The 14,080-nt window shown below is 61.0% G+C and overlaps 2 protein-coding genes across 3 annotated transcripts in view; both read right to left on the reverse strand.

Moving 5' to 3' along the window:
* Nucleotides 1–1,480: 1,480 nt before the first annotated feature.
* On the reverse strand, nucleotides 1,481–4,436 carry CHRNA10 (cholinergic receptor nicotinic alpha 10 subunit). The gene is made up of 5 exons (XM_051639915.1): nucleotides 4,379–4,436; nucleotides 3,942–4,087; nucleotides 3,250–3,404; nucleotides 2,432–2,964; nucleotides 1,481–1,965 (listed from the first exon to the last, which is right to left on the reverse strand). Exons 1-5 carry the CDS (start codon nucleotides 4,434–4,436, stop codon nucleotides 1,481–1,483), a joined length of 1,377 nt encoding a protein of 458 aa, XP_051495875.1.
* A 2,348-nt stretch (nucleotides 4,437–6,784) lies between these two features.
* The window catches only part of NUP98 (nucleoporin 98 and 96 precursor), a 49,954-nt gene continuing 42,658 nt past the window's right edge, over nucleotides 6,785–14,080 (reverse strand). For both annotated transcript variants that reach the window (XM_051608646.1, XM_051608645.1), the window contains 6 exons: nucleotides 13,867–14,009; nucleotides 12,296–12,517; nucleotides 10,973–11,214; nucleotides 9,768–9,922; nucleotides 9,077–9,188; nucleotides 6,785–8,187 (listed from right to left, as the gene is read on the reverse strand). In XM_051608646.1, the coding sequence (XP_051464606.1) occupies nucleotides 7,988–8,187; nucleotides 9,077–9,188; nucleotides 9,768–9,922; nucleotides 10,973–11,214; nucleotides 12,296–12,517; nucleotides 13,867–14,009 (1,074 nt within the window). In that variant the 3' untranslated portion in view covers nucleotides 6,785–7,987. The remainder of the gene's footprint in view (nucleotides 8,188–9,076; nucleotides 9,189–9,767; nucleotides 9,923–10,972; nucleotides 11,215–12,295; nucleotides 12,518–13,866; nucleotides 14,010–14,080) is intronic.

Genomic DNA, 14,080 nt, shown 5'->3' on the forward strand with positions numbered 1-14,080 from the left:
AGCCTCTCCTGCCTCCATTGTCGAAGGGGCTGCCCCGTGGAAGCAGGAGCCACCCCCCACCCCCTGCCCCCTGTGCCCGCAGGGCTGGAGCAGCACGAGGGGGAGCCCGGGGAGCCCTGAGCCAAAGCCCCCAGCAGCCGGGGGGTCCTGAGGGGCTGGTGGAGTCACCTCAGCTGGGCTGAGGCCTCGGAGATCCTGGCGCTGTGTCCTGCCCTGCCCGGCCATCCAGAGCTGCTCCCGAGGGCTGCGGGGAGGAGCTGCAGCAGGTTCCCAGATCACAGAGTGATAGAATCATGGGATGGTTTGGGTGGGAAGGGACCTCAAAGCCCACCCAGTGCCACCCCTGCATGGGCAGGGACACCTCCCAGCAGCCCAGGCTGCTCCAAGCCCCATCCAACCTGCCCTTCAACACTGCCAGGGATGGGGCAGCCACAGCTTCCCTGGGCAACCTGGGCCAGGCTCTCCCCACCCTCACAGCCCAGAATTTCTCCCTCACATCTCAGCTCCAGCTCCCTCTGCCAGCTGGAAACCCTTCCCCCTGCTCCCAGCCCTCCCTGCCCTTGTCCCAAGCCCCTCCCCAGCTTTCCTGGAGCCCCTTCAGGCACTGGAAGGTGCTCTCAGGTCTCCCTGGAGCCTTCTCTTCTCCAGGCTCAACACCCCAGCTCTCCCAGCCTGGCTCCAGACCAGAGCTGCTCCAGCCCTCCCAGCATCTCCGGGGCCTCCTCTGGCCTCTCTCCAACAGCTCCGTGTCCTTCCTGTGCTGGGGACCCCAGAGCTGCTCCCAGCCCTGCAGGGGGGTCTCAGCAGAGCAGAGGGGACAATCCCCTCCCTGGCCCTGCTGCTCACGCTGCTGGTGACACAGCCCAGGACACAGGTGGGTTTGATGGGTCACCTTGAGCTTCTTACCCAACACCTCAAGTCCTTTTCCTCAGACCAGCTCCCCATCCATTCTCCTGGGTTTGTCCTGGGATTGTCCCACCCACCTGCAGGCCCTTGTCCTTGCCCTTGTTGACCCTCATGTCTATGTACCTACGGATCCCTCCATTGTCCACCTCTGGGTGGGACTGCAAGGACCAGGCATGGCCCCACGCAGTGGAGAGTCCCCAAGGGTCCCACCTCTATTTTCTGCCCACCCCAGCCCTCCTCTGCACCCCCCAGATCCCAGGCAGGAGAAGAAGGATGTGCTATCCAGAGTTTATTTCCAGTGGGTTGGATTTCTGGGGCATGGGATGCAACGGGGGGAACCAGCCACAGGTCCTGGGGAGCTGGGACCCCTCAGCCCTGCAGCCAGGATGGCCCCAGCTGGGGTGGGGGGTCCCACTTTTGGGCTCCTCTCCCCCATCCCTGGTGGACCTCCCACCCTGCAGCTCCATGCAGTGCCAGGGGGTGCCCGGGATGAGCTGCCCTGAGGGGGCACCCACGGCCACCCCCATCCCGGGCTGGGGTGATGGGCAGGGGCTGCATCAGGCTGGTGGGGCCATCAGGCAGCGTTGCCCAGGACCAGCAGGCTCATGAGGAAGACCATGAGGAAGAAGACCCACATGAAGAAGCGGTCCATCACCTTGGCCACCTTCTTCCACTCCCCGGTGCGGCGCTGGGCCGCGCGGTGCCGTCGGAAGCACCCGGCGATGTAGTTGACGTTCCTCAACAGGCCGTCGTGGTGGCACAGGCAGTGGTCCCGGGGGCAGCCCCCAGCCTCAGCACCCACCTCCCCCTCCCCAGGGCTCTCCCCCAGCACGCCGGGGTCCCCCCTGCCCTCCTGCCTGCCCGGTGCCCGCCGGGGGCTCTTGCAGCTCTCGCCCACCTCGTAGACGCAGCAGAGTCGGGCCAGGTGGTGGAGGATGAGCCACCTGGCCCAGGGGGGCACAGGTCGGGCCCCTGGGCCACAGTGGTGGATGTTCATGATGAAGATGGTCAGGGCAGTGGAGGCTGTGATCATGGTCATGGTGGCGATGTAGTACTTCCCTGTGTGGGCAACAGGAGGTGAGAGCGTGGTCTGGAAAGTCTCCGAGGAGACCTGAGAGCACCTTGCAGTGCCTGAAGGGGCTCCAGGAAAGCTGGGGAGGGGCTTGGGACAAGGGCAGGGAGGGCTGGGAGCAGGGGGAAGGGTTTCCAGCTGGCTGAGGGAGCTGGAGCTGAGATGTGAGGGAGAAATTCTGGGCTGTGAGGGTGGGGAGAGCCTGGCCCAGGTTGCCCAGGGAAGCTGTGGCTGCCCCATCCCTGGCAGTGTTGAAGGGCAGGTTGGATGGGGCTTGGAGCAGCCTGGGCTGCTGGGAGGTGTCCCTGCCCATGCAGGAGTGGCACTGGGTAGTGTTGAATGTCCCTTCCAACCCAAACCAGTCCGGGATTCCATGAGGGGGTGAGGCCTGCACCCCATCCCCATGGCCAGCCCCCTGGTGTGGGTGCATCCCAGCTCCCACGGGACGCTCACCGATGAGCGGGACGCTCTCTGAGGGTGGCATGCTCTCTGCCACCAGCAGCTGGAAGACAGTGAGGGCCAGCAGCACCGTCACCCCCAGAGAGACCTTCTCCCCCGAGTCGGCCGGCAGGTAGAAGCCCAGGGGTGCCAGGAAGGAGACCATGATGCAGGGCAGGAGCAGGTTGAAGATGTAGAAGGAGGCGCGGCGGCGGAGGAGCAGGGTGAAGGTGACGTCGGGGTAGGGCTCGGAGCAGCAGCCGTAGGTGATGACATTCCTGGTGGCTGGCATGCCCAGCACCTCCCACTCCACGTTCTCCACGAAGTCCGTCAGGTCCCCGGTGTCCAGCCGGTTGTGGAGGTCGATCTGGTTCCCGTTGTAGGTCCAGGAGCCGAAGGTGAGGCGGCAGCGCTGCCCGTCGAAGGGGAAGTAGGCGACGTCCACCTTGCAGGAGCTCTTGGTGATGGCAGGTGAGTCCCACGTGATGTGCCCGTCCGAGCGCAGCACCACGTTGGTCTCCATCGAGCCCCCGAAGCCGTCGTCAGCGCTGGGGGACGGACCCCGCGGGGCCCGGGGTGGCCCTGAGCCTCCCGTGGCACCAGGGTCTCGTGGGGCCGGGGCCCCCAACCCTGTGTCCCCTCCCCGTCTCACCCTGCCCCGCCAAAAGAGCTGCTTTGGTGCCCCCCTGCCCACCCCCACTGATGGCACGTCCCACCCAGCAGGTCAGTGCCAGCCCCCCCATCCAAGCCAAGGGTCGCCCAGGGGTGACCATCTCCCCGTGTCACCCGCAGCAGGGTCCCCTGGGAGCGGGGGGGCAGCCGGGAGCACCCACTTGTTGTAGAGGATGATGTCGGGCCGCCAGACGTAGCTGCTGGGGACGCGGATGCTGTCGATGCCATCGTAGGCGTCCTTGTCCCAGGTGAGGTGGGAATCCAGCCAGGCCTGGCGGACCCACAGGTAGGAGGTGAGGACCTGGTTCCTCTCGTCCTGCCAAGGGGAGAGGGTGGGCACGGGGGGGATGGACCCCCAGGCCCCCCCCCCCCTCAGCCTGCTGACCTCCTGAGGAACTGAGCTGCTTTCACGGGGTTGTGGTGGTTTGGGGAGGACTGGGCTGGTTTCAGGTGGTCTGAGCTCATCTGGTGAGGGTGGGTGGGGAGAGCCTGGCCCAGGTTGCCCAGGGAAGCTGTGGCTGCCCCATCCCTGGCAGTGTTGAAGGGCAGGTTGGATGGGGCTTGGAGCAGCCTGGGCTGCTGGGAGGTGTCCCTGCCCATGCAGGGGTGGCACTGGGTGGGCTTTAATGCCCTTCCCACCCAAACCAGTCTGGGGTTCCATGGTCTGTGTTGCTTTTGGGGGGCTCTGAGCTGAGCTGGGGGCAGCTGAGCTCTGGGCTGGCTTCAAGGGATGAAGATCAGCTCTGGGTCCAGCAGGACCCACTGGGGGGGGAGAGCAGAGCCTGGCCAAGAGGTGGCCAAGTGTGACAAGGAGGGTCAGGTGCTGGTGGGAGTGCCCTGCCCGGGCGCTCACCATGTCGATGATCTGGGCCAGGGTGACCTGCAGGGTGACGTTGAGCGCCCGGTCCGTGTCCTCCACGGGGCGCAGGGCGCTGGAGTAGTTGGCAAAGAGGTCGTGGAGCAGCTTGTAGGCAAACCTGCCCTGTGCCCCCCGGCAGCCTGTGGGCACCCAGACCGGGGGGGCTGGAGGGGACACGGCTGCGGGTGCAGCCAGACCCCTCCCCAGGGACCCCCAGGACCGGGCCACAGGGACCCTCCAGCAGCAGAGTGGGGCAGGGGATCACCCCAGGACCCCCCATTCCTCCCACCACCCACCCAAACCTCCAGGTCCCACCCCAACCCCATCTCCCCCCCACCCCTCCCCAGGGATGCTGCTGCTCGCTGGGGCTGGGAGACCGTCTCCCCTCGCCCGGGTGGGGGTCAGCACCCCCGGGACCCCCCGGCACTCACCCGGGGCCAGGAGGCAGGCGAGGCAGAGGGCGAGCAGCTGGAGAGCTCCGCGCTCCATCCCGCCCCGGGCAGGTCCCAGGGGACCAGGAGGGGGGGACAACGGGGGTGACGTCAGGGCTGGGGACACGGCGGGGGGGGCACCTCGGCCTCCCCAGGGACTGTGTCTAGTGCGGTGGGGGGGGAACGGAAAGCGATGCCTGAGGGGCTCTGGAGGCTGGGGGGTCCGGGCAGGGGGCTGGGATGCGGGAAGGGGTTTGGGTGCAGCCCTGTTGGGCCAGGAGGGTCTCGTGGGGGCACGACAGGCAGCGCGTGGCTTGGGTTGTGCTCCCACGAGACCCTCCTGGCCACCCTGGGACCCGGACCGTGGTGACAAGGACAATGCTGGAGCAGGCAGGGGTGATGTTGCTCCTCGATGTGTTGTCCTGGAGATCCTCCCTGCCCGGGGGAGCCTGCAGCTTCATTCCCAGCCCCTCCAGAAACTGCCCCGCGCCCCCGGCCCAGGTGGGGGGGGGGCTGCAGGGACAGGGGGTCGGTGCCCACAGCCAGAACAGGCTGGAAAGGAAATCCCAGGGATGAAAGGGAAACGTCACCTCAGCTGCAACCGGGCCCCAGCCTGGAGCTGTGGCAGTGGGAAGAGCCCAGGGTGGATGGAGGGACCACCGTGCAGGGCCAGGGACACCCCGCGCCCCCCACGCCTCCTGTCTGAGTGAAAAAGAAAGAGGAAGAGGAGGATTATTCCTGTTTGGTGGGAACAAACTCCCGGGAGGTTAAGGGACATGACCCGGGAGACAAAACCACAAGTGGCAGAGAGGTCCTGGCTCAGGGGTGCGGGAGCGTCTCCCCAGCTCCGGGCGTGCGGGAGGCCACCACCCCTGTCCCCTGTCCCGACCCCTGTCCCCTCTCCCCTGTCCCCTGTCCCCTGTCCCGACCCTGTCCCCGCCGGGCCCGGCAGCAGGTGCCGAGCAGGGCGCCCCGAGCTCCTCAGGCTGCAGGTTTTGTTTCCAGGCGCTGAATTATTCATCCCCAGCCCGACGTCCCGGCTGCTCCCGCGCCCAGCGCAGCCGCCGGAGACACAATTAGGATAATGAAGGAGGCGAAGCCGGGCGGGTCGGACCCCCCGCTCGGGGGGGGGTGTCATGTTTAACGGGCCGTGAGTCCGGGCGGGCGGGACAACCGCTCCGGGGCGAGGGGACACAAATCGCCGCTTGTAGGAGCTTTTCGTGCCCCAGAGCTGGCACCGGGGAGCGGGTGCTGCTCAGCTCCCAGCCACAGCTTTCCTGGGCAACCTGGGCCAGGCTCTCCCCACCCTCACAGCCCAGAATTTCTCCCTCACATCTCAGCTCCAGCTCCCTCTGCCAGCTGGAAACCCTTCCCCCTGCTCCCAGCCCTCCCTGCCCTTGTCCCAAGCCCCTCCCCAGCTTTCCTGGAGCCCCTTCAGGCCCTGGAAGGTGCTCTCAGGTCTCCCTGGAGCCTTCTCTTCTCCAGGCTCAACACCCCAACTCTCCCAGCCTGGCTCCAGAGCAGAGCTGCTCCAGCCCTCCCAGCATCTCCGGGGCCTCCTCTGGACTTGCTCCAGCAGGACATTTCTCCATGGTTTATTTCACACACAGTTTTCACCCTGAACAAACCCATCCTGTGCTGCACAGAAAAGCCCTTCCCCATTGGCTCTGAAGCTGTGACCTGGCCCATCCCTCACCTCTTTCCAGAAATCCCCCTTCCAGTGAAGCCCATTCCCTCCCTCCCCACCTGCCCTGGCTCTACAGCCTCCTCTGTCCTCTCTCTCCACGTTCCCAGGAGGACAAGCTCCATCATTCCCAGGAGGACAAGCTCCACCACCCCCTCAGGGGCTCAGTGAGGCTCCCCAGCCCCAAGCTCCCTCCTTCCTCCTCCTTGAAGACAGGGATGACTTTTTCAATTCCAACTCTTCCAGCATTCTTCCACAGCTCTGAAGGAACCTCCCCTGATCACCATGACCTTCCAGAGGTCCAGTGGCCCTGCAGGTCCCTCAGCCATTACGGGTGAACCCCGGCAGGTCCAAGAGACCTGGGACACAGGGTCTAAAGGCTCCCTGACCTTCAGCCCTCTCCAAGGTACCTCTTCCTCACTCCAGCCTTTCCTGCTACTCTCAGGCTCCTCCAGCTGCTGCCAGCCAGTCCTACCCCTGAAGACCAGGCTGAAGGTGCCATCCAGCCCCTTTTCCATCTCCTTTGTGACCAAGTTCCCATTCCCATTCCACCCTGAGCTCCCTTTTCAGTCAGTCGAGATGTTCCGGTCACTCCCTTCCCTGTTGCTCTTCCCATCCCTCTGCAGTTCCAGCTCCAGGGGGATCCCAGCTTTCCCTCCCAGGGCATGAGCTGTGTCCCCAGCCCTGAAACCCTCCTCAAAGAGCAAAGCAAACGGTGGGAATACTATAAACATTTTATTTATTGTTTTCAAAAAGACAGGAAAATAATCTAGATCATTTATTTATATTTTTTTTAAATAAAAATCTTTACAGAAGCCTCATGCAGAAAAGACCTGGGGTGAGCCAAGGGGAACCCCGGGGGGGCTGGAAGCCACTGCCCTGACCCCAGAGCAGGGACAGAGGCAGCTTTTCTTTTTTTCCTTCTCCCCAAAACCAGTTGGTTTCTGAACACAGTGAAGGGGAAGCCCGAGGACACGGGCAGGGACGTGGGCTCCACTCAACATGACCCAGCAAAGGACGGGGGATGGAGCTGGGGCTGCCTGCACAGGCTGGGTCTGGCAGGGATTCCAGCCGGGCTGCTCCACTCCTGGGAGCTCTTGGGGCTGTTCTACTTTCCCAGCAGTTTGCTCCCTCCCAGCAGGAACCCGTGGTCCTGGAATGCAGCAACTCTTGGGAGAAGCTCCCAGTGTTTTACTGCCTGTGGGCCCCAGGAGGTGTCCATCCCCGAGGCCGCCCTAAGGCACACACAGAGGTGTCACTTCCCCTGCTCCTGAGGCTGGGAAGGAGCTGGCTTTGCTCTTGGAGATGGAGAAATGGGAGAAATGAGAGAAACGAGAGGCTGGCAGAGCTCCAGGGGAGAGAAGGATGCAGGAAAAGACACTTCAGAGCAGAGCTTCATTTCTTCTCCCTCCCCAAACCCCAGAGCAGACTTGGAACATCAAGCCCTGGCTGAAGCTCATCCGTGGTCAGTTGAGGTGCCAAAGGTCCATCAGTTGACAAATGCAGTCCCACCAAAGCAGGAATCTACCCACAGGGGAAAAAACCAACCAAACAACCCCAAATATCCCAGACCTTGCTCCACCATCCTCTGTGCTGCAAGGAACAGGAGTGACAAGGAGCTGCCGGGAAAGGAAGCTCAGAGCCTGCCCCCTCCGCGGGTACAACCTCCCCTGCCGGTGGGTTTGGCAAGAGGAGCTTTATTGAGTCTAGGAAACGCCGGGTGGCCCCGGGGGTACCAGCCAGCAAGGTCCAACACTCCGGAATTCCAGCGTTAGCCCGACAGGCTCCAGCTGCTTTACACCTGGAGGGGAAAACCCGGGCGGCTGGAGAGGTTCTTCACCTCCCAACAGAAACGTTAACACAGAAGAGTGAAAAGTGGGGGGAGGGGGAAAGAAAAGCTGTCGATGGGGGGCAGGGCCCCTTCCTCAGGGCGTGCCCACGGTCAGTTCCCGCAGGTAGGACTGGGTGAGGCTCCTCAGCTCCTCCAGGGCGTAGTCCTCGGGCATGGGCAGGCGGCCGAGGTGCGGGGCCAGCAGGCGCAGCGGGACGCGCTGCAGGTCGGGCTCGGGGCAGTGCTGCAGGCTCAGCACCACCCGCAGCAGGTTGGCCAGGCGCTTGGCCATGTCTGCAGAGAGCAGGGAGAGGGGTTTTAGGGGGGCTGCAAGAGCGGGGAGCTCCCACCCCCGCAAAGGGGGGAACTGCGGCAGTGAGACCGGGGGAGGAGCTGAGAGGTGGAGCTGGCTTGGTGGAAACCTGCCCTAGGGGAGCTGGGCTTTTCTCAGCCCCAGCAAAGAACCTCATCTCTCCACATGTGCCTCCTTGGTTCACATCCAGCAGGGCCAGGGAGGGGATTGTCCCCTCTGCTCTGCTCTGCTGAGACCCCCCTGCAGGGCTGGGAACAGCTCTGGGGTCCCCAGCACAGGAAGGACACGGAGCTGTTGGAGAGAGGCCAGAGGAGGCCCCGGAGATGCTGGGAGGGCTGGAGCAGCTCTGCTCTGGAGCCAGGCTGGGAGAGCTGGGGTGTTCAGCCTGGAGAAGAGAAGGCTCCAGGGAGACCTGAGAGCACCTTCCAGGGCCTGAAGGGGCTCCAGGAAAGCTGGGGAGGGGCTTGGGACAAGGGCAGGGAGGGCTGGGAGCAGGGGGAAGGGTTTCCAGCTGGCAGAGGGAGCTGGAGCTGAGATGAGAGGGAGAAATTCTGGGCTGTGAGGGTGGGGAGAGCCTGGCCCAGGTTGCCCAGGGAAGCTGTGGCTGCCCCATCCCTGGCAGTGTTGAAGGGCAGGCTGGATGGGGCTTGGAGCAGCCTGGGCTGCTGGGAGGTGTCCCTGCCCATGCAGGGGTGGAACTGGGTCAGCTTTAGGTCCCTTCCAATCCAAACGATCCCACGGTTCACCTCACCAAGCCCAGTCTTCCTCCAGCAGCACAGATGGCCAGACACAGGGGCAGCCCAGGTGACAGCTGGTTTCCCAGCTGTAAAGCCACCCTCCCTAGGGGCTGTCACTGCCACTGTCACCTACCTGACTGTGCCAGGGAGTCCTTGGCACAGTGGCACTGGAGCTGCTGAATCCTGTTGCACAGGGATGTCACTGTGGTGTGTAACCTCTCCAGCTCGTAGGTGGAACAATCCACCTGAAGGGAAACAGGAGAGTTGGGCTCAGCCTGGATCCCTCAGGCTGCTCTGGTCAGACCCACCCATCCCAAGCCCATCTACCCTGAAACCCCTTGGAAGTCCCACCCGAAGGGGGAGATGGGAAGCCTGGAGTTGAATGAGAAGGGACTGACATGCAGAGGAGCTCACTGCTGGTTTGTTCCTTCTCCTTCACCTCTGCCAGGCCACCCCCCACAGGGCAGGTCTGCAGAGTCACAGGATCACCTCGGCTGGAAAAGACCTTGAAAGATCACCAAGTCCAACCATCAACCTCACACTGACAAGTGCTTAACTAACCCACATCCCTCAGTACTGTGTCTATGACTCCTAAACCTCTCCAGGGATGGGGGCTCCACCCTTGCCCTGGGCAGCTGCCCACATCTCATTTTGAGGTCATTGAGCAATCTCTGCTGTCAGAGATGCAGCAGGTTCTCTCTGCCCGGGGCAAACACCAACCTGAGCACTGAGCAGCTAGAGGGAGGTGATTCTAAAGGCAAGAGGATGTTTGAGCTTCCCAACTGTAGGAAAAAAAAATCCCCCAGCAGGAGTTGGTGAGTTACCTGCTGGATCCTGTCGAGCATCTCGGTAACGCGGATGTAGTCCAGGTAGACCAGCCCTGCCAGCTCCCAGTCCTGGATCAGGGCACTGCGCTCTGGAGGGGCCAGATCTTCCAGGAATCCCTTCAGGTACTTGTAGTTCTCGTTGATAATGGCATCTGGAGAGAAGCAGCACGTTAGTGACCTGGGAAAGGGGTTTCTGGCAGGTCAGGAACATGGACTGTTGAAGAAAACCCAAGTAATGGACTGAGCTCTTCAGGAGTTCTGTGACCCCTGACACCACCAGCCAGAAACGTTGATGTGAATAAATTCTTCACCATGAAGGTGGGGAGAGCCTGGCCCAGGTTGCCCAGGGAAGCTGTGGCTGCCCCATCCCTGGCAGTGTTGAAGGGCAGGTTGGATGGGGCTTGGAGCAGCCTGAGCTGGTGGGAGGTGTCCCTGCCCATGCAGGGGTGGGACTGGATGGGATTTAAGGTCCCTTCCAACCTTCACCACTCTGAGTCTATGACTTACAAGCTCCACAAGACAAGTCTAAGGCCATCCCACTTCCAGAAACAGGATGAGGGCACCAGAAATGCCACTGCTGCCCTTGTTCCCCAAGGCACCTCTGGCACTGCAAGGTGCAGAAGGTAAAGTCCTGCCCTTCTCACATGTCTGCTGTGACCCACCAGCACCACAGGGACCACCAGAGCCTGGTCACTCTCTACTAACCCCAACCCCACCCCTTCCACCATCAGCTCCACCCCTGCCCCATGTCCCTCAGCACCCCTGGGCAGCCTGGGCCAGGCCCTGACAACCCTTGCCAGGAAGGAATTGTTCCCCAGATCCAACCTCAGCCTCCCCTGGCACAACTTGAGGCCGTTCCCTCTGGTCCTGTCGCTTGTTCCTGGGGAGCAGAGCCCGACCCCCCTGGCTCCAACCTCCTCTCAGGAGCTGCAGAGCCAGCAGGTCTCCCCTCAGCCTCCTTTGCTGCAGGCTGGACACCCCCAGCTCCCTCAGCTGCTCCTCACAAGTTCTCCAGCCCCTTCCCCAGCTCCCTTGCCCTTCTCTGGACACGCTCCAGCCTCTCAGTGTCTCCTTTCTGACCCAGAACTGCCCTCAGGACTCAGGATGTCCCCTCACCAGTGCTGAGGAACACCCAGTGACTTTTGCTCCTGCATTTTGGTTGTCCAAGAGACACAAGGACGTGACCCCAATGAGAAACTGACCTGAGGCCAAGTGTCTGACAACCAGCTTGTGACACTGGTTCCAATGCCCAGCCTTGAACAAGAAGAGGGCTTCTTTGTGCTTGTCCCCCTCCATCCTTGCTCGAACTGCCTTTGCTTCATGAATCCACTCTGGGGGGACGCAGAGTCTCTGTGTCAGGAACATCTCCTTGCTCCAGGACTCTGGGGTCTCGTCCAGGCTGCAGTGCCGGTCCAGGAGCTCCCGCACGGCCTTCTCCCGGGTGCTGGGGGAAGAGAGGCCCAGGGTCAGCTGGATCACTTCAGGACAGGTTGAGCACTGACAGAGAAGTCATCACTGATGTTTTGGAACATCTTAAATGTCCCAAGTTTAAAGGTCAGAATCACAAAATGGTCGGGGTTGGAAGGGACCTCTGAAGACCATCCAGTCCAACCCCCTGGCAGAGCAGGACCAGAACTAGGGCAGGTCACTCAGAAAGGCATCCAGGTGGGTTTTGAAAGTCTCCAGAGAAGGAGACTCCACAGCCTCTCTGGGCAGCCTGTCCCAGGGCTGTGCCACCCTCACAGGGCAGAAGTTCTTCCTCATGTTGAGGTGGAATTTCTTGTGCTGGAGTTTGACTCCATTGCCTCCCGTCCTGTCACAGGGCACAGGTGACAAGAGCTTGTCCCTGCCTTCTTGACACCCTCATGTATTTATAGACATGAATTAGATCCCCTCCCTCAGTCTCCTCCTCTCCAGCTGAACAGCCCCAGCTCCCTCAGCCTTTCCTCCCAGGCAGATGCTCCAGTCCCTCAGCATCTTGGTGGCCCTGCCCTGGACTCTCTCCAGCAGCTCCTTGGCCTTCATCAATGGGGGAGCCCAGAGCTGGGCCCAGTTCTCCAGATGTGGCCTCACCAGGGCAGAGCAGAGGGGCAGGAGAACCTCCCTGACCTGCTGCCCACACTCTTCTTGATGCCCCCCAGGAGGCCATTGGCCTTTTTGACCACCAGGGCACATTGTTGTCTCATGGTCACCCTGTTGTCCACCAAGACCCCGAGGTCCTTCTCCCTAGAGCTGCTCTCCAGCAGGTCCCCCCACCCTGTGCTGATCCATGGGGCTGCTCCTCCATTTTACACTTGGCCTTGTTGAACTTCATCAAGCTTCTCCCTGCCCAGCTCTGCCCAAGCTCCATCATTCCTGCCTCTCTGCAATCCCAGCAGACAATCCCTGTGAGTGGCAGGACATTCTGCAGCCCCAGCTGAACCCCAGGGCAGCCACACTGAGGGGCAGCACTGACAGGTCCCTGAAACAGGCACGACCAGTTTTCAAGGGAAAACGATTTAACATCAAAATCATCTTTTCCTCACCGTGTGTCTGGCTCGTGCAGCAGGACAAACACAGCCCATTCCCACAGCCCCTCACTCTCCAGCTGGGCAGCGTAGCTGGTGTTCAGCACCCCCTGGCTCTGCCTGAGGAGGTGGGTGTAGTTCAGGGCCCTCAGCACCTCCCAGAGGTGCCAGCTGAGGCGATGGTCCAGGGGGTCGGACGTCACGCTCCTGGGATCAAGCAGCTGGTCAAGATCATAGTGCCTGGAGAGGAAAGATGTTTGCATCATCAGTGGTTAATTGGGGCCATGGAACACAATTAGAATTTGGTGCTCCTGAGTTCCTGCCCTTCACCCAGTTATTCCGCAGATGTGACTTATCTGGGTGTGGGGGATTTGGTTGTGGTTTGTTTTTTTTAAAGAAAAAACAGGAGCAGCTGTTCAAATCCTTTTGCTCTGGAATCTGTATCCAGGCTGTGGCAGCCTGCTCCCTTGGAGACCCACAGGATGGTTTGGGTTGGAAGGGACCTTAAAAACCATCAGGTCTTAAACCCCTTGCATGGGCAGGGACACCTCCCAGCAGCCCAGGCTGCTCCAAGCCCCATCCAACCTGCCCTTCAACCCTGCCCGGGATGGGGCAGCCACAGCTTCTATGGGCAGCCTGGGCCAGGGCCTTCCTGCCCTCATGGAGAAGGATTTCCTCCTGATGTCTGACCTAAATCTCCCTTGGAGACCTCACTTGGAGTGTTGTGTCCAGTTCTGGGCTCCCCAGTTCAAGAGGGACAGGGATCTACTGGAGAGAGTCCAATGGAGGCTATGAGAATGATGAAGGGACTGGAACATCTGTCTGATGAGGAAAGGCTGAGAGACCTGGGGCTGTTCAGTCTAGAGAGGAGAAGACTGAGGGGGGATCTAATTCATGTCTATCAGTACATGAGGGCATCAAGAAGGCAGGGACAAGCTCTTGTCACTTGTGTCCTGGGACAGGACAAGGGGCAATGGATTCAAACTGGAGCCCAGGAAGTTCCACCTCAACATGAGGAAGAACTTCTTTCCTGTGAGGGTGACAGAGCCCTGGGACAGGCTGCCCAGAGAGGCTGTGGAGTCTCTTTCTCTGGAGACTTTCAAGACCCACCTGGATGCCTTTCTGAGTGATCTCCCCTAGTTGTGTTTTTTGGGTTTTTTTGGTCCTGCTCTGGCAGGGGGGTTGGACTCAATGATCTTCAGAGGTCCCTTCCAACCCCTAATATTCTGTGATTCTTCTCTCAGTTTAAAACCATCCCCCTTGTCCTGTCACTCTCTGGTATCTGCTCCTCCTGCAGATTGCTCAAGGCCTTCAAACATGGCAGCCACGATGGACAATCACTGCACCCCCAGACACAGACAACAGGTAAGAAACTCCCCAAAAAGGTGCTCCAAAGCTTTAATGTCACCAAGTACAACAGCAGCAGCGACAGTGCCACCATCTTCTGTCAGGGGGCACAGGCAAGGCAGGTTTTTTGACTAAGCCTGAGTGGTTCAGGAAATGCTGAAGCTGATTCCATACCCTTGGGAATTCAAGAACTCACCAACCAAGAATCTTCCAAACAGTATTTGAACTATTTGCCCACCTACCTGTCACTGTAGAGCTTGAGCAGGTGGAAGCACACGTCTCTCAGAGGCCTTCCTGCACTGTCATCTTCTTCAACCACACAGCCAGAATCCTCCAGGTAAGGAGGCAAAGGGCAGCAGGCGTATTTTTCAGACTCTGCTGTGTTCTAAAGAAAGAGTTTGAATAGTTTAAAGTTAGTGCTTGGAACAAAGCTGGAGCCACCCGTGTCCTGGGCTG

The sequence above is a fragment of the Apus apus genome, chromosome 1, assembly GCF_020740795.1.
Source record: "Apus apus isolate bApuApu2 chromosome 1, bApuApu2.pri.cur, whole genome shotgun sequence".
Taxonomy (NCBI): Eukaryota; Metazoa; Chordata; class Aves; order Apodiformes; family Apodidae; genus Apus; species Apus apus.

Coding starts and splice junctions, on each gene's coding strand:
- CHRNA10 (XM_051639915.1), bottom strand. CDS start 4,436: ATGGAGCGCGGAGCTCTCCAGCTGCTCGCCCTCTGCCTCGCCTGCCTC. Junction 4,088..4,378: donor CGCCTGCCTCCTGGCCCCGG/GTGAGTGCCGGG, acceptor GGGTGCCCACAG/GCTGCCGGGGGGCACAGGGC. Junction 2,965..3,249: donor GACATCATCCTCTACAACAA/GTGGGTGCTCCC, acceptor TCCGTCCCCCAG/CGCTGACGACGGCTTCGGGG.